This window comes from Pelodiscus sinensis, chromosome 2 (assembly GCF_049634645.1).
Source record: "Pelodiscus sinensis isolate JC-2024 chromosome 2, ASM4963464v1, whole genome shotgun sequence".
NCBI classification, from domain to species: domain Eukaryota; kingdom Metazoa; phylum Chordata; order Testudines; family Trionychidae; genus Pelodiscus; species Pelodiscus sinensis.
Genome location: NC_134712.1, coordinates 88068747 through 88087549, shown reverse-complemented (window position 1 = coordinate 88087549; position 18803 = coordinate 88068747). Strand labels below are relative to the sequence as shown.

Here is an 18803-nt window from a genome sequence, read left to right as displayed (position 1 = left end):
GGCTAACAGCTGCAGTGCCATCCTTGCTACCAGAGTGGTCTCGGTCAGTGCACCAACACCTCCCAGTCCCCTGGCTTGAGACCCCTTGCTTCAGGCCTCCAACCCCTGCCCTGAATCCTGCACCCCCACACCGCCAGCCCCCTGCACAGAAGGACCCAAGCAACACCAGGTAAGTCTTCTAGTATTTGTAATAAAAATAAACACACTTTGTATTCTGTGTTGCAACTGAAATCAATATATTTGAAAATGTAAAAAACATCCAAAAGAACTTAATGTAATGATATTCTATTCTAGTTTAAAAATGTAATTAACTGCATGATTAATCATAATTTTGATATTTTTAATTGCTTGACTACTCTAGAATTTTTTTTTTTAAATAAACTGTATGATGTCGAATGATCTGGTTGAAACCAAGTAGCAAAGTATTAGATTTTTGACCAAATCCTACCAATTTAATAGGAATTGCATTTATGAAAGCAGAATTTGACTCAGCTTTATTATTCATGTGCATCCCTGCACTGAGGATAGAGAGCTGCTTCTCCATATTTTTCTTGACTCCACCCAACTAAGCAAAGATGTAATAAACTTGATGCATGGAAAGCCTGGGTCCCTCCATATGCCAGGAGACTACTTTTGTGTGTACTTCAGCTGAGGGTCCCTAAGCCCTACAGCCAGGGACTTGAGCAGCTTGTGCCGGGGCTTGTGCCACCTGCCCACCTGGCGCTCCGAGCTAGAGACCGTGTTGTCTCCTCATCTGCCACACTTGGGGCTGAACTCAGTTGCCTCCCTCCTACCCAGTGCGCTCTCACTTGGGTGGGGGCGCTGCACTAACTGCCCGCCCTCTTGCTGGATGCTCTGGGGTTCGGGGAAGATGCTCAGGCATCCTGGACAGGGAAAAGGATGGGGCCCCGAGCAGAAGGGGGGATTGGGCAAGGGCTAGCCTTCTCAAGCCCTTGGTTCACCCACTATCCATGGACACTAATGGCTCTGGTCAACACTGCTGATCAGGCTGCTAAAAGTCTGGTCGGAGGCACAGTCAGGCTAAGGCAGCCTTCTTGCCTGTTCTGCCTTTGCGAGGCTCCCAGAAGTGGCCGGCCTATCTGGCTCCTAAATGCAGGAGCGGCCATGGGGGCTCCACACATTGTCACTGGCCCAAGCGCCAATTCCGCAGTTCATACTGGCCACAAACCACACCCCAGAAATTACGTCCTTAGCTGGAGCCTTCACCCACTCTTGCATTCCAATCCCTGACACATCCCAAAGCACCCTCCCACACGCTGAACCCCTCATTTCTGGCTCCATCCCAGAGCCCGCACCCCCAGCTAAACCTCTCGGCCCCTCCCACACACAAGCCCTCTGCCCCAGCCTATTGAAAATGAGTTAGGGTGGGGGAGGACAAGCAACAGAAGGAGAGGGGATGGAATGAACAGGTGTGGGGACTGGCCTCAAGGCAGGACGCAAGGTGAGGGCGATTGGTTCTGTGAGATTAGAAAGTTAGCCACACAACACTCTGGGTTTCTTCGTACTGCTGTGCCCCTCCTCTTTTGGCATAGCGGCTAATGGTTGTGTGTGGTGACCTGGTCCTTGGGTTGCAATAGGGTAAGGAGGTTCAGGTGTATGCAGCACACATCCCCCTGGGAATGCCTTCCAGCATAATCCCGCTTCAGCAATGAATGAAGGTCTGCCTCTCTACATCCACCCCCATGCTGTGCTGAAGAGACCCTCTAAGTCCTTCCTCCAACTGGAGCATGCCCAGGAAGACTGTTGTGGCAGGGTCTCCCAGATGCAGTGCTGTTCTTGCACTCTCCAGCTCAGATTTTGGGCAACACATCATAAGTGACTTTTTTCTTCTCTCACACTTTTTGGGAAACACTAATTAATTTTAAAAAGAAGGTATTTAGAAGCAGAGCACATTCCTTACCCAGAAGATCTTGATTATAGTTCAAATCCAGAATCTGAGGATGAACTAACTAGCACGCAGGCAGAGATCTGTTTCTTGTGTATTTTCTGCTTACTTTACTGACAAAAGTAAGTATAACTGCTTGTTTCTCATTATGACGGCTTGCTACTCCTGTCAGCCACTCAGAGCCAATGTGCAATGGCTTCTTTTCTGGCTCATGCATTATCAAAACAATTGCTACATTCAAAATGCAAAATCATCATCATTAGTAATGATGCATGAACCAGCAAGAACACAGCTGGACTTTCATATCCCATTTTTTCCTTATAAAATGATTAATTATGTTTTAATTAGAAGGAAACTACAACTACAATGGCACTTTTATAGTGATTTTTATTTTAAAGGATCTCTTCTAATTTTCTGCTTTTTCCTTGAAGAACACCACATTCATTTTGCTCGCACAAGAAAATCTGCCCTTTTAACTGTGATAAAAACAAGAACTATATCAAATGTGCTCTTCAGTGGAGCTGAGAAAGGTATAGTACAGACTTGGGCAAATAATGGTTAACAGGCTGGACCTGGTTCCCCAGGATTAGCCCCTGGCAAGCCACCGCTTCTATATTTACCTGTGCCTCCGCAGCTACAAGTGATTGCAGCTTCTGTTGGCCACCAGTCCTGGCCAATGGGAGATGCAGGAAGTGGTACGAACTGGGACACTGCGTCCCACAGCTCCCATTGGCCAGGAACGGCACTCCACAGCCAACGGGAGCTGCAACTGCCCGTATCTGTGGAAGCACGGGTAAATATAACAGTGCCGATCCACCAGCGGCTAAACCTGGTGAACCACCGCTGATGTATTGACTTGCCCAATATAATATGAAAGATGAAGCTAGACAAATTCAAAATGGAAATCAGGTGTTGATTTTGAATGGTGAAAGTAATTAACCATTGGAACAATTTACCAAGGGTCATGGTGGGTTCTCGCCATTGCTGATAATTCTGAAGTCATGATTGGATATTTTTTCTAAAAGATATGCCCTAGGAATTATTTTGGGAAAGTTCTGTGGTGTGTGTTATATAAGTCAGGCTAAATGATCACAATGGTCGCTTCTGGCAAATAAGTATTCAGTATACATTCTGCTGTTTAAACCAAAATCTATAAGGGGGTCCACTGAAAATAACATTCTCAGTCTATATCAAAAGCTTGGCCATTTATATATGGAAAATACAGCTTGACTAACTAAAGAAAATATTTGTTCAGTAATTGATTAAAAGATTCCACGGTGTATATATTTATATTTAACAATTATCACTGTCCTATGGCACTGTCATTACTAAATAATTCTATGAGCAACTTTCTTATCGGTAAAATATTTCAGCCTAAGAAATAGGCCTGTAAAGTATATATGACCATATTTAAACTAATTTCATTTCACTCTATTTTTCTCAATCTTACTGAGTGCAATATATTTAGAGTGTAGGCTCTTCGGGCAGGGATCATGTATTTCTCTGCATACCATAGCACAGAGAATATGATCAGAGCTCAACATATTTGATAGGATAACAAGTCTTGTGCATAAGGGAGAAGCAGTGGACATGGTATACCTAGGCTTTAGTAAGGTATTTGATATGGTCTCGCATGATATTCTTATCAATAAACTAGGCAAATAAAACTTAGATGGGACTACTATGAGGTGAGTGCATAACTGCCTGGATAACCATTCTCAGAGAGTAGTTATTAACGGTTTACAATCCTGCTGGAAGGGCGTAACAAGTGGGGTTCCACTTGGGTCTGTTTTGGAACGGTTCTGTTCAAGATCTTCATCAACGATTTAGATATTGGCATAGAGAGTACGCTTATTAAGTTTGCAGATTATATGAAGCTGGGAGGGGCTGCAACTGCTTCGGAGGATAGGGTCAAAATTCAAAATGATCTGGACAAACCAAAAAATGGTCTGAGGTAAATAGGATGCAGTTTAATAAAGACAAATACAAAGTACTCCACTTAGGAAGGAACAATCAGTTTCACACATACAGAATGGGAAGTGACTGACTAGGAAGGAGTACTGCAGAAAGGGATCTAGAGGTCATAGTGGTCCACAAAGTTAAATATGAGTCAACAGTGTGATGCTGTTGCAAAAAAAGCAAACATGATTCTGGGATGTATTAACAGAAGTGCTGTAAGCAAGACATAGGGGCTACGTCTAGACTACATCCCTTTTTCGTAAAAGGGATGCAAATCAGACGTATCGCAATTGCTAATGAAGCGGGGATTTAAATCTCTCCCGCTTCGTTAGCATAAAAATGGCTGCCGCTTTTTTTCCGCACGGAGCTTTGTCAGAAGAAAGCGCCAGTCTAGACGCTGATCTTGCGGAAAATAAAGCCTTTTCCGAAAGATCCCTTATCCCTCTATGAAATAAGGGATAAGGGATCTTTCGGAAAAAGCTTTATTTTCCACAAGATCAGTGTCTAGACTGGCATTTTCTTCCAACAAAGCTCCGCGCGGAAAAAAAGCGGCAGCCATTTTTATGCTAATGAAGCGGGAGAGATTTAAATCCCCGCTTCATTAGCAATTGCGATACGTCTAATTTATGTCCCTTTTATGAAAAAGGGATGTAGTCAAAACGCAGCCGAGAAGTCATTCTTCAACTCTACTCTGTGCTTATTAGGCCTCAATTGGAGTGTTGTGTCCAGTTCTGGGCACCACATTTCAAGAAAGATGTGGAGAAATTGGAGAATGTCCAGAGAAGAGCAACAAGAACGATTAAAGGTCTAGATAAATTGATCTATGAAGGAAGACTGAAAGAGTTGGGCTTGTTTAGTTTGGAAAGGAGAAGACTGAGGGGGGACATGATAGCGGTTTTCAAGTATCTAAAAGAATGTCACAAGGTGAAGGGAGAAAAATTGTTCTCCTTGGCCTTTGAGGATAGGACAAGAAGCAATGGGTTTAAACTGCAGCCAGGGAGGTTTAGGTTGGACATTAAGAAAATCTTCCTAATTGTCAGGGTGGTTAATCACTGGAATAAATTGCCTAGGGAGGTTGTGGAATCTCCATCTCTGGAGATATTTAAGAGCAGATAGGACAGACATTCATCAGGGATGACCTAGAATGGTGCTTGGTCCCACCATGAGAGCAGGGGACTGGACTTGATGGCCTCTCGAGGTCCCTTGCAGTTCTAGCGTTCTATGATTCTATTATATTCTATGATCTATAAATCAAATATTCAATAATTATAACAGCATGCAATTTGGGTAAAGGGGTATTAACAAAATATAATTGGTATGTCTCAAGAATTAAGAGGCAGTGAGAAATTTGTGTGTGACACACTGATCTTGAAAATTCACAAATGTGTGTTATTGTTATGGCAAACTTATGTGTTATGTCATATATAATCAATGTAAAATGAATAGATATAAGCAGGATAGGACTATCGGAGTATGTGGTTAACAAGTATTTAGGAGTGATGACTGTATTATGTATGTAAGTAAAACAAGGCAGTAATGCAAGTCCTATAGGCTAAGACCTGTAAGATTTCAGCTTAGCTGCATTAGGGCTCAAGCTAAAGGAGACTAGATATGAGTGGGTGACCTAAGAGAACAACTTATGGAAAGTGGAGCACTCCAAAAATTATAGGGTGTGAAAGTACAGATAAGAAAAAGGACGACTGGAACCCCCAGGTGTACGCATAAGGTGTTAGGCATAGTCAAAAATCACAAGATAAAAGAAGTGCCATAGCACTGGAAGATCTCATTAGGACCATCCTATGACAGGCCGTTCCGTACACTTTATGAAAATATGCTTATGATAGGTCATCACTGAGAAAAATGGAAACAAAAGACTCCCACCTAATGCAAATCCCAATTAAGGGTGGGGAGTGAAGTAATCCTGGTCATCAGTTCCCCCCAGCTACCCTACTACTGGAAACAACTAACACTGAGCTGGGGGAAGGAACCAGGCCAGACTGGAAGAGTATCTGGCCTATGAAGAAGATTATTAGGCCCTCATTTCATTTAGGGTGAGATATTACATGTAGATTGTTTCTTTAGTGTACTAAGCTTAGCTTAAGTGTATGTTTATTTTGCTCAGTTACCTACTTTGTTCTGTATGCTACCTCTTAGGACCATTTAAATCCTATTTATTATACTTAACAAAATCACTTCTACTTAGTAATAAATCCCAGTGTAAATAAGTACTACCTGGGGGGGGGGGGGGATCAAGGAGCCTTTGCATCTCTCTCTTTACATTGAAAAAGAGGGCTAATTTCATGAGTTTATGCTGTATAGCCTTCTATAGAACGTAAAACAGATTTATCTAGGGTTCAGCTCCCAGAGGGATTTTATTCTTGAGTGCTGGGAAAAGATCTCACACTGTACAGCTTTTGGTCTGTTTCTGCAGCCTTGGGAGTGTGGCTCTGGCTCTGCTCCTGAGCTCAAGCTGGCTGGAGAGTTGTGCTTAGCAAGACAAGGTTACAAGGTGCCCCAGCTTTCAGGGGAAGCAGGTTCAGTGGTGTTTCAGCACATCTGGTGACAGTCTCAAAGTGGTCCCGACTCATCCCAAACCCCAGCTTGAGCCATCCTCCTATCAACACTACCCACTGAGAAATCCAATAGACTCTTACAGTATCTCACACCTGTGATCGTTACCCTAGTAATCTGCTTAGTAAAACTTAAAATAAAGACAAAACATCTTACTTATGATTATGTGTGTGGTCAACTATTTTCATTCTTCAGGAAGTCCTAGAGGGTGATTTCTCTAAAAGTGATTTCTACCCTAATAATCTTAAAACTGTAGCTGCACAGAAGCTGGACTCATTGTGCTTTACCACAGAACTATTAATCAATTCAAAATTAAAATAAAGTTTACAGAATTGCGATGGTGTGTCGTAGTGTAGGTGCTGTCTGCTCTGTAACCCAGTGTCCCCCTGAGCTGTGATGTGTGATTTCCACTGACTCACCCACATGTGTATTAGCCCAGACACCTGATAACAAGGCTCTTCCTCCAGGGAAGAGACAAAGGAAGGGAGGCGGAGACGAACACCTGGTTTGGGGGCACGGTCTGGGAGTGAGGCAGTCTTGGGCTGGAACCATGAAGGAAACAGACTAAGAAGGGGGCTGGAATCTAGGGGCCCGGGGACCCCATCTCAAGGGGGCTGAGGCATCCTGGCCCAGACTCTTGTAGACACATCACATCTATGCTGTGCTGTATCCTGGAGAAGCAATAAACCCTCTCTTTTCTACTGGCTGGTGGAATCTGTTCTTGCTACTATGGGGCTGCAGGATTGGAGGAACCCCAACTTGCCATCACAGATGGTACAGGCAACTCCTGAGTATCCAGGGAGGTCTGACTGACCTAAGCAGGCAGATGTTTGTATTGTTTTATGCAGACCTACCAACGACTTAAAAGATGGCTACCTCCAGCTTTCACCTCAGAAATATTTGGAGATGAGGAAAAGTCTGTCACGTCTGGGTCTAAGTCGTGTTTATTCAGATTCCAAATTTAAGAAGTAATTGGATAAATGGTTCTCCCTTTGTCCCAAGTTTAATTGCCATGGTATCATTACAAATGTATTTAGTATGTGACCATGGTGCTTCTGCTGTAGAGTGGGGAGAACTGGTCACAACTAAACACTGCTCAACTAAAGTATTAGCAAAAATATTGTTAATACTGTGAACCTATAGTAAACTGACTCTGTTCCTTTTCAGTTGTTATTATTGAGTGGTAGATAGAACAATGGTTATGGAGAGTGGGCTGCAGATTTACACGAGGACTACTCTCTGTTGATGGAGTAGGTAACTCAAGGAATTGGTAATGGGAGTCTGAGCCTTTCACCTCTGAGGCACCCATTCCGATCTGTATATAGTCATTTCAGACAGAAAGTTGTTACTGTCAGATGCTATTGGGTGATACATGTAAAATGATTTAATGATTTCCGTCCGTTTCTTGGGGACAAATGATCAGATCGCCAAACAAATAAATAAGTTACAGCCTGGCAGCCTTGACATCTGTCTTAACAAAATGAACATGAAGCCTGGGCCAAACTACCCTCTCAGACTTAACAACAGACCTTCCAGATTCAGAGTTATAACCTGTTGGTGTGCTATCACGTACCAAAATGAATAAACAGAAGTATACTGTCTTCTAAGGTTCCTTTTACCAACACTAAATTCAGTTGTAAAATGAAAGTGATTAGTCTCCTTGTAGCTATAGTTACTATCATTTGGTATTACTACGATCAACACTGACAGATTTCAAAGCTTTTTTATTGTACATATAAATGTTAATGAGGCAAATAACACCCTCTCTCATGTGCTCACACCCTCCCCCTCACTGCAGACTACATTAACTGTGGGATATCATTTCATTACTTTGTTGTGTAACCAAACCACCACTCCTGTAATTGAAGTAAATGTTGGTTGTGGGAGCAAAAGTACATAGCTATCATTACATTTTGATTGCGACTGTTAAATTAAAACAAAAATGTATTAAAATGCACGCCTGGGAATTTCTCTATGGAACACTCACCTACCATGCAATTAACTCACAAGCTGTCCACTGAATGACATTATATATATCTAGATTATTGTATTGAAAAAAAAAGAGGAAAAAATCTTTAAGTGATTGTTGTTCTTTGAGATGTGTTGCTCATGTCCCTTCTATTCAAGGCATGTACGTGCTCATTTGCACAGTCGGAGATTTTTCCCTTAATGGTATCCATGAGGTTGGCTGTGTCACTCCCTTAAGTGCTGCACTCAAGTACTGGTATATTAGGTACTGCCAACCCTACACCCTCTCATTTCCTTCTTGCTGGCAACTCCAGAGAGATAGGAAGGCAGTAATGGCATGTAGAAGAGGAACACATCTCGAAGAAGAACAATTATGAAAAGGTAGGTAACCATTTTTTCCTCTTTCAGTGCTTGCTCATGCCGATTCTACTCTAGGTGACTCACAAGCAGTATCCTTGGAGGTGGGCTCAGAGTACATTCCTGCATAGGCTCTTGAGCTAGGAAAGCGTCTGAAGAGATTTGCCGCAGTTATGATTATCATAGGAGCTCTTTTGCCTGATTGTAGCAACAGCAAACGCAGGCAGTGACCCAAGAAGAAATTCTTTGAGCAGATACTGAAGATATTACATTAAATACCCAATGGTTCAAGGTCAGTCGTGACCAGTCTAACTAGAACAGACGCAGGCAATTCAGGAAAGTGAGGAAGGGTGGATCCTGGGAAGTGACTGGGGCTCAAAAAATGCCTGCTTCTACTTTCTTTGGCTCCTTCAATGACCAGGCTGAGCAGATGAACAGGAAGATGATGGGTGTTTCCACTAAGACACCTTGTCTTTCTCCTGCAGGTGCTCAGCTGGGGTTGCCCCCAGGTCCTAGACTGGGGAGGCAGAGGATGGAATGGTTTCCTGGCATGCTGAAGGGTATGAAAGCCAAAGAGTGGAGGATGGCATGGCACTCTTTAAGGTTATAGAGCTTTGTGTCCATGAGCTCGGAGACAAGCCATTCTCCCTCAAACAGGAGGTCCTGAAGGCATCTCCTGGGATAACCTAGACGACTGCAACCAGGAGCTGCACTTCATGGTCATGGCTGAGATGACTACCCTGGCCGCTGAGTCCATGGCTTCTCACGCCATCTGCAAAGCCATTCTCGCCACTACAGTGCCTTCTTTCACTAAAGGAGCAAACTGCTGGGCTGGTTCTGTGAGAGGGCCTCTTGAATTGACTAAGGAGTTTTTTAGATTAAAACAGTATCTGCTTAACGTGGGCTGGGGACTAGACACGCAAAATTGCAAGCTGGATGGGCAGCACAACCCTGGGTTGGTGGAGGAGAGTATAATGTTAAAGAGCTCACCGGACTCCTCTGCAAACTCCTCAATTCTTAACTTAAAATTGGCAGTCACCCTTTTAAGGAGGGTCTGATGTTCCTTGAAGTTGTTAGGGGACTGCCTGTCTAGAAGAGACATGCCACCACTTCATCTGGAAATGACAAATGCCCAGCCAGGGGCAAGACAGGTCCCTCTTCCCTCTCTTGGGATAACTTCTTAGCTGTTGGAACAAGCTGCACTGCCCCTGCATTTGGATTCAATATCGTGTTCTGACTTTGGTGTCAGAAATGCTATTGATGGTTTGTCCAAGGCAGTAAGGTGGGAGTATTACAGGCACGCCTGATGGGTTCCAGTACAGCCACCGAGAAAGGCACTGTAGCTGCTGCAAATGCAATACCAGTGTCATGGGTTGGCAGCGAATCTCCAAAGCGAGGGCTGAAGTCCGGGTCCAGTCTAGGCAGTTGCCTTTCTGGTGACCTGTAGAGGCCTGAATCTGCCAAATGATTCTGACCAGTGAGATGAGGCCAAGAATCGGTGCCTGCCTAATGAGCAGTGCCAGGGAGGTGGAAATCAGTGCCACAATAGGGAGCAATCCCGCCCTGGTCAGGACCAACGTCTGGGAGACTGTCTAGGCGAAGGTGACTTGTGCTGCAGTGATCTTTGGTGGGAAGCTCATTGGGAGGACAGGGATCAATGCTTCCACTCCAGGGACCTGAGCCTTCTGCCCAGAGACTGAGGGTGCAGTGCCGGGTTCCTAGGCCACAGAAATGGGGATCTACGTCTGCGGTGCAGGGAACAAGCATGCTCCACTGCCCCATGGGGAGGTTCTAGGACCAGCTTGACCTTGGCTGTTGGGCACCTCTTAGCTGGGTCTGGAACTGGTACAGCATTTGCGGGGCCAGTTGGCATGCTTGTTCTTTAGCCACTGAGGGCTCTTTGGGCAACAGGGGCTCTAGGAGAAGCTGGGGTCCCCCGCTACATCCAAGAATTGGAAGCAGATCTTTGGCTGGGGGAGGGGGTCTGAAGCCCTGCAGCGGTACTCCATGAAGACCTGGAGCAGGCACCTAGCCTGACATAGGCACATTGCCTAAAGCCCCTTTCCCCTCTGGTGACAGGGAGTAGGGGGCCTCTTCGTCCTTTGCTGCTTCTTAGTGGAGGAAATGCCCAATGCCCTGCACCAATGCCCAAGTGCTAGGTGTGGGGTCCAAGTGGGAGGACTCTGATGCAGGACTAAGCGCAGCCTCCTTGAGGAAGGCCCTGAAGCAGATATGTTGCTCCTTTTAGGTTCTAAGGCAAAAGATTTTATAGATTCTACACTTGTCCTTTCTATGGGATTCCTCCAAGCACCTCAAAAAGCTGTTTGGGGAGGGTCATTAATAGGCACCGGGCATGGTTTGAAGCCAAGAAAACAGGGCCTGCTGCTCTGGGGTGAAATTCCAGATGGGACTGTATCTACCAAACTAACCTAACACTTCACTTAATGGCTAAGCACCTGCATATTATATAGAAAGAAGATAGACAATGGACTATGAAGAACTACTAACACTCATGCAGTGCAAGACAGGCACTCCAATCAAACATCCTGAGCAGTAAGAAGGAACTGAGAGAGTGTAGGGTCAGTGGCCCCCAACATATTAGCATATGATATCACGAAGGCAAAAAGTTCTGATGACTGTGAATGTGGGCGTGCACACAGCTAGCATGGAACTGAGATGAGCAAGCACTCAAAGAAGAGACAAATACTCTCAAGAAAGCAAATGCAGACAGTAATTTGAAACAAGATTCAAGAAAACATATTTTTCTCCTGGTCATTACATAAAGGGATTAGTTTTCAGTCTGGTTCCTTTACATGTCACTTGAACGTATGGTTTGTGTATATATGCCTATAAACTTATTTCAACGTTTTAAAAGCTTCAGAGGGGTAGCCGAGTTAGTCTGTAACAGGAAAAACTTAAAAAGAACAAATAGTTTGGTAGCACTTTAAAGACTAACAAAACATGTAGATGGTATCATGAGCTTTTGTGGGCACAGCCCACTTTGTAACTCTTCACTATGGAACGGTCCCCTAATGTCTTTATGCAAAGGTAACTCCCTGAGAGTATAATGTTTTAGTTTGAGAAAGAAGGGGTAATCCCTTATAAGACAGAGTGAATACTGCACACCCTCTACATGACAACATAACCTCATTTACAGCAAGTTATAACCCAGGGGTGGGCAAAACGACCTCCGTGGGCTGGATCAGGCCTGCCAAGTGGGTTTATCCAGCCTGTGGACATCCTGCCGCTCCCCTACCCCCAAGCCAATCAGGGCCTGAGGACGAGGGGGCGGAAGGGAGTGCGTCTCCTCCCCCGCCAGTGGTGCGCGGCGCTTAGAGTCAACCGCCAGGAATGACTCTAAGCGCCAAGCGACACTGGTGGGAGAGAAGACTTCACACACCCTCCAGCCCCAGACCCTGATTGGCTTGGGGGTGGAGATAGCATGCAAAGTCTCTTACTCCCTGGCGGTTGACTCTAAATGCTGCGCACCCCTTGCAGGATGGGGGAAGGGAGGGAAGAGACTCTACCCTCTTCCTCCCACCCTCAGGCCGTGATTAACCTGGGGGTGGAGGGGAGCACGTGAAGTCTCATCCCACCGCCAGGGGTGCAGGCACCTACAGGAAACCGCATGCTGTTCTGAATAGCTGGCGGTTCTCTCTGGGGGGTGGGGTGGGAACAAAGACTTCATGCACTCCCCCCACCCCCAGGCCAATCAGGGTCTGTGGGTGGGGAAGCAAGAAGTGTCCTCGTCCCACTTCTTCTTCCCAAGGTTCCACCCTTCCACCCAAGGCCCCGCCCCTTTCAGGTGGCCCAGGGCCACTTCAAAAATTTCTGAAGTGGCCCCCTGGCTAAAATGATTGCCCATCCCTGCTATAAGCCCTAATTCACTAGTTATATTTCTTCAATATAAAAATCATTGGATTTAGAGTTACTTTCAAATTATGGCAAAAAGAGCATCAAATATGTGTGTGCTGAGGAAGCTGCCACCTGAAAATGAAATTGGGATTCTGTTCCTGGAATTGCTGTTCTATCCTGTCGACAGCTACCAGCCCAGTCCATTGCTGAAAGTAGCTCTGAAACAGTGACATTATTCTTTGCTGGGTATATGTAGTTTAAAATAAAAAATCCATTAATTCGTCTCCTGATTTAAAAATGAAAAAATTCAGGTAACACAACCTCTACTTAATTTGTGCTGTGTTACTAGATCATTACCTATATTCTTCTAAAGAGACAAATTCCAGTAGCATTTTCAGACAGTTTCTACTGGTTCTTAGTTGGCCATTGGCTTGGGAACAAAGCAACAAGTTCTACTGCCCTGCTCCCTCCACAGAAATCAAGAGACACATGGAAAGATTAGAATTCAATCACTAATAGAATTTTCACTAGAAGAATTCTTGAGCAGAAAGTACAGCCTTATTTGCTTTCTTATGTAGTTTCCAACACACCTACAGGCAAATAAAGGTGAACCAGCACGGCAAATTCAGCTCGTGGTCACCACTTGTGTACAGAGATACAGCCTACAGAGACCACAGAATTCAATATGCTGCATCTCTGCTTGAGACAAGACAGGACACTGTATGTTGTGACCCGTAGTCTATCCAGGTCTCGTTCCACATTAAAAATAAGAGTAGTTGCAATCTGCTACATTTTATACAATTTAGGTGGTGTCTCCTACCAAAGGCAAGTTGTCAGTCAAACACTTGAAGCCAAAGTTTGGGAGCTCCCTTCCAAAGGCATGTAGCCATCAATTTCAGAGAACTTGAAATAACTCATCCAAAAGCTGAGTTAGGCTCTGTTACTTGTAGAAGTTGAATTATTTGTTCCTGTGAATGTAATGTTCACAAAGGACAGACACTACATGTGCTGTCTACTGATAAATAGGTATGCCACCTATTTTCCCAAACAACAGAAAACTGCCCAGAAATTATTAGTTTAATGATAGTGACAAAGGTCCTTACCCGTGAAAGCATTTGTGGCCTGAAAACCAGCTTCCTGCATACTGCTCTCCCAGCGAAGCTTGTGATTCCAATCTTAACCTGTCCTTTACTAGAGGCAACTGCTGGGCTTGAAGCTGTCAAGTCACTTCCATCTTAGCTTGTCACAGTCCATTTCTCTCCCCATTCCAGCATTTGGCATCATCCAATTCCCACCTGCTCCCAGGTTCTTTGAGCCGTAGGCACAAGGGATATGCACTGAGCGCAGACAGCAAACGTGCGACAATCACTTCAGCCGTCCAGCCAGAGGATTTTGGCCATGATGAATTTGAAAGTGAAGACAATTGTTACACTAAGATATTATTTCCCTTTTAAGATTTAGTTCTAATCCACTGTTCATCCAGCATCATTTTTTCAGGATTGAGCCACTTGTGATGTTCAATTGTTTTATCTCTCTTGTGCGTCTCTCTCCCCTTAGACACATTCACTGTGAAATTAAAAAAGAAGAGATTATGTTTCCTGATGACCTGTAGCAACATTAAAATTAATAGACTCTGGGAAGCAAAAAAAACAAATCCAAAATACATTATTAGGGATTGATTGTACACATTAAAGGAAATCTTTAGAAGGCAAATATTATTATTTTGCTGAGATGCAAAGTGTGACCACACAGCTCTTTGAAGTGCAAAGAGAAACAGTGCTGAGGGTGTCACTGAGGACATGATAGGATTTACATTTCAAAAGCCATATTTAGCAGAGATGGGGCAGCAGTACAATAACAAAACTGCTGTTAAAAGGAAAAAGAAAAACACGAAAGGCTCTCACATCTCATCTATTCACACTTTATAAAGCTGCTTCCTTTCTTTACTGGAACAAGATGTGGAGTACTGCAGACCGTGAACCTGTGTGTGAGCTTCTAACTATTGTTTTCCATGGTTAAAACCCCCTTTGCAGTTAATTATCCTATTCAAAATCTCAGTTGCAGCACAGAAGGCTTAGCAAAGTTAAAAAACAGGCTATAAAGCGGTGGCACTCAACCAGGATCCAGGGCCCCAAGGAGTGGTGTGAGGTTTCTGGGGAGCCGCCAAGCAGAGCCAGGGTTTGGTTGTGCCAGGAAAACTGGAACTGCTGACAATGGGACTGTTGTTCGTAAGACGGAATGGGAGGGGCTGTTTGGAAGGACACAATACTCTCAGTGGCCACTGGTGGCAGCAAGCCTGCAGGGGAGAGTTATACTGCAGAGTGACCACTAGGGGCAGCTATACCACCAAAAGAGTGACTGGCAGTGCTGGGGCTCTGACATCTTGCCTGCCACCAGACCAGGTAAGTGGGGTAAGCCTTACCCATTAAGGATGAGGATCACTGGTTAACGTCTCTAGTGTATATGGAAAATATATGCACTGCTCAACACACTGCACAGAATAGAGTCAGTTTAGAGTCTCATGATACATTTATCAACTCATCATCCTTTATCCCTTTCTATTGTCTTCTCTTCTGCCAGTGTTTGGAAAACAGACCAGTTTAACAAAAAGTGGAACTGACAGAGAAAAGTGGCAGCAGTAGGTAAACTAGTGAGTGGGTTTAAACCCTGTAATAATATTTTCATACTGTACAATTGTTAGTCAGAGCCAATCATCAGTAGTTCTTCCTGGAACAAGAAGTGAAACCAACACACACTTTCAAACACTTCCCTACATATCCTAAACTGTTGTGCAGTACTGCTGTGCACTGTTCAACAGCTGCTGCTTTCCACCCTACTGAATTATATCAGTGATATGGTTCCTAATGTATATAGTGGGCCTATGTAAACCCATACACTTGAGATCCTTTTGGATGTCATTAAGTTTGTTCAGAATGCAGGCTTCTCTAAAATCACCAATTTCCACCCTTTCTTTCAAAAAGCCCTACAATGAGGTGATCTGTCATTCTAGACAAGAAAATTAGCTCCCTCCAGATTCAGTCATGCTCTTTTGGGGTTGGCCGGGGTGGGAAGATGGGTCTAGGCAAGGAAGAGGACAAGTTGCCAGAGTAGCAACCGAAGCATCCTCTTTCCTGCCCCATCAAGAAAATGAATCTATGGCATTTTAAGACATTTCCAGTTTGGCAAATAAAAGGCCAAGATGCAACCCAAATTCCAATCCTCACTGTATTGCTACAGGAGCTCTTCACAGGGCCAACATGCTGTTCTTTTTAGAACAATTGCTTGGATGAAAGTCATTTCACAGTTGCTTTCTTTTGGTTGAAGCTGATGAGTCCAAGAAGCCAACTGTGAAATAAGCAATGTTGTAAAAAAAACCATCAGGAGTCCAGTTAGCTGGTAAGGGTTGGAGCAGCTCCTCGCCCACCCCAGGCAGTAGGCTGCTCCAGCCTGGAGGGGCCCACACAGGCAGGCGCTGTTCCTGCTGGCTGGCCAGAGCAGCCTGTGCCTGTGGTGGCCCAGCCCAGCTTCCCCCCACCTTCGCCACAGGTTACATGCTGGCTCTCCAGAAGCAGAGCCCCCCTGGCAGCTGGCTGGCAGCCCTTGCTGGCCCCGCTCCCAGGAAGCCAACTTCTTTGTGGGCTCTGCAGTATAAAGCCGTTACATAAGCGTCACACTGCAGACCCTGCAGCACGTGTAACCACTAGGATTTTTAAATAGCTACACGGTTACATTTTTAAACAACGTTTTACATTCCTAGTTCCTACAGAAAGTACCTTCTCTGTCTCCCTTCATCTCAACAAAAGCAGCGGCACAAAAATAACCTGAACAATGTGTAACTTTAGCTAGGGCTATCTCAGCAGTTAAATATTTCAGCCAATTAGTTCATCGCTAATTCCAATACCCACACGAAAAAAGTGTACTTATTGACCCAAGAAAATTACAAAAAGGATGACCTTTCCAAGTACCTTACCTCAGACGCTTCCCAATTTCTACCCTCTCAGCCCCATTTCTGCATTACAACCTAGCCCTTTACTATAAAACAAGTTCTTAAGCCATTTGTTCTCTCTCCACTGACACATCTTTTATAGGAGAGGCAAGTTGGCAGTGCTTCCTTCTTGTAGCAGATGGTAGTTATGTCAACCATAAACCTCCTGGGAGACCCAGGCAGGGGTGGTCTTCTGCCAGATAATCAAAACATGAGATAACGCCCTTTGGGTGAACAAGGGAGAAAGTTCACAGCTGGAAGAAACCCCCTCCCACAGAACTAGTTACAACAAGCCAATGTTTCCAAACATACATGGCCATACAATATTTGTGCTGATAAGAATTTCTCTCGTGCATTTTTACACACGTATACACACACATAGCATGTTCATAGAGATGAGTCAGCTTCTGAGCCTAAGTAAAATTTTCTTTCAGTTCTTTTTTAAAAAAGCAACACATTTGAGCTCAATGCTTTTCTAGGAACTAACCACAGGTACCTACAGACACAGATTGTGTCCTCAATTCAAATTAAAAATCTTGAGAGCTACACAGTAGGGATGTTAAATAGTTAAATAGTCGAGTAACCTGATAAATTCTTAGTCGACTATTCTATAGTCCCAGGGTGGGGCCAGCGCCAGTGCGCTCCGTCCCCACCCCGAGGAGCCCTCTGCTGCTCTGTGCTGCTGCCTCTGTATCAGAGGCAGCAGTGCGGGCTGCCAGGTAGGAGCTGGTCCACAAGGGAAGCCAATTTAAAAACCAGCTCCCCTCATGGACCAGCTGCCTGTCACCCTGTGCTGCTGCCTCTGATACAGAGACAGCAGCAAAGGGTGGCAGTAGCCCCTATATAGGTTGGGTCTGAGCTTCCGGACTCTACATAAGCCAGAACTGAGCCGGGCTGCTTGCCTGGCTGGCTGCTAATATACTTTAAATGCAGAGCTGCTAATACACTTTAAATGCAGAGCTGCAGTGAAGGTAGATCCCAGACCCATCACAAGCAAGGACTGAGCCAGGCAGCTGACCAGCCTGCTAAAAAATGTACTGGCAAGGGCAGGTGGGGGGAAGAAGGGAGAAATTAGTGTAGTCTATAGCATTAACCTATACGGTTTTGCTTATTGACTACACTATTACATCCCTACTACACAGCCACACTTACTCAACACTACCAAGAACTTTAATGGGAATTATGTGACTAACTCCCCGTGGGACTCTGCAAATAGGGAGATTAGCTTGAAGAATCAGACAAGGAAGTCATTTAACTTCTGTTGAATGACTTGATCTGATTGCAAAGGAACAACAAGATGCACATGCTAGGCAATGCCTCCAGGATGCAGATGAGAACACTGTATGTCAGCTGTAATACACAAAATGTTGATGTTTAATAGGTCAGGCAATGATGAAGTCAAAAACATAAGGGAAATGAGGTATTGTCCTTGCTGTAGTTAAACACAAGGTCCAATCATGCTATCCACTTTTGGATGGGAATTGAGAGTGTTCAGCACCTCTCAAGAGGTCCTTAGCATTTTATGTAACTGGTCCCCTTAGTAAAGAAAAAAGCTCATACATAAAAGCCTTAACCATGTATTAAATCATTTAATGAGCAGACTCTGGTACCATCTATACTGAGGAAACACTGATAGAGTTTCACATCTTCCTGGAAAATTGGATCCATCAGTGCTGTGAAAGTGCATCTCTTCTGAGCAGCAGCCGTTCAGGAGTGCAAGGAACTCTGGGGAAAGGCTGCCTAGTATTTTATACGCATTATAATGTTAATGCAGTTCTAGTTTGTTCCTGCAAAGGAAAGAATTCATTTGATATATTTACAGTGCCTAGTAGTTAGGATCTTCTGTTTGTGCACTAAAGAAGTGCAAATAAAACATTATCTAGACAAGCAAACCAGGCATAGACTGGGCATTTCAGGTGTCCTAGAACCCTTGTTAGTAACATAGGAAACTATGCTTTTCTGCATAAGGCATATTTGCCAACTGACAAAGGCAAATAAATTATATTATACCCATTTTATCCAGAACTAATCTTCATTGCAAGAAATCAATAAAACCTCTACTAAAGGATCATCCTGGATTTTCTGTATCTGGAAAAGCCACAAGAGACCAGATGTCCCATTTTTAAAGAGACAGCGCATAGTTAAGGTGTCCTTACTTTTTTTTTTAAATGGTAGATTGCCCCATATGTTCTGTCTCTCCCC

General features: G+C 44.3%; 1 protein-coding gene across 2 annotated transcripts in view; it reads right to left on the bottom strand.

Moving 5' to 3' along the window:
• Positions 1-18803, bottom strand: part of LDLRAD4 (low density lipoprotein receptor class A domain containing 4) — a 439588-nt gene that overhangs the window by 254473 nt on the left and 166312 nt on the right. For both annotated transcript variants that reach the window (XM_075921018.1, XM_075921020.1), the window contains exon 2: positions 13720-14182. In XM_075921018.1, coding sequence (XP_075777133.1) covers positions 13720-13759 — 40 coding nt within the window. In that variant the 5' untranslated portion in view covers positions 13760-14182. The remainder of the gene's footprint in view (positions 1-13719; positions 14183-18803) is intronic.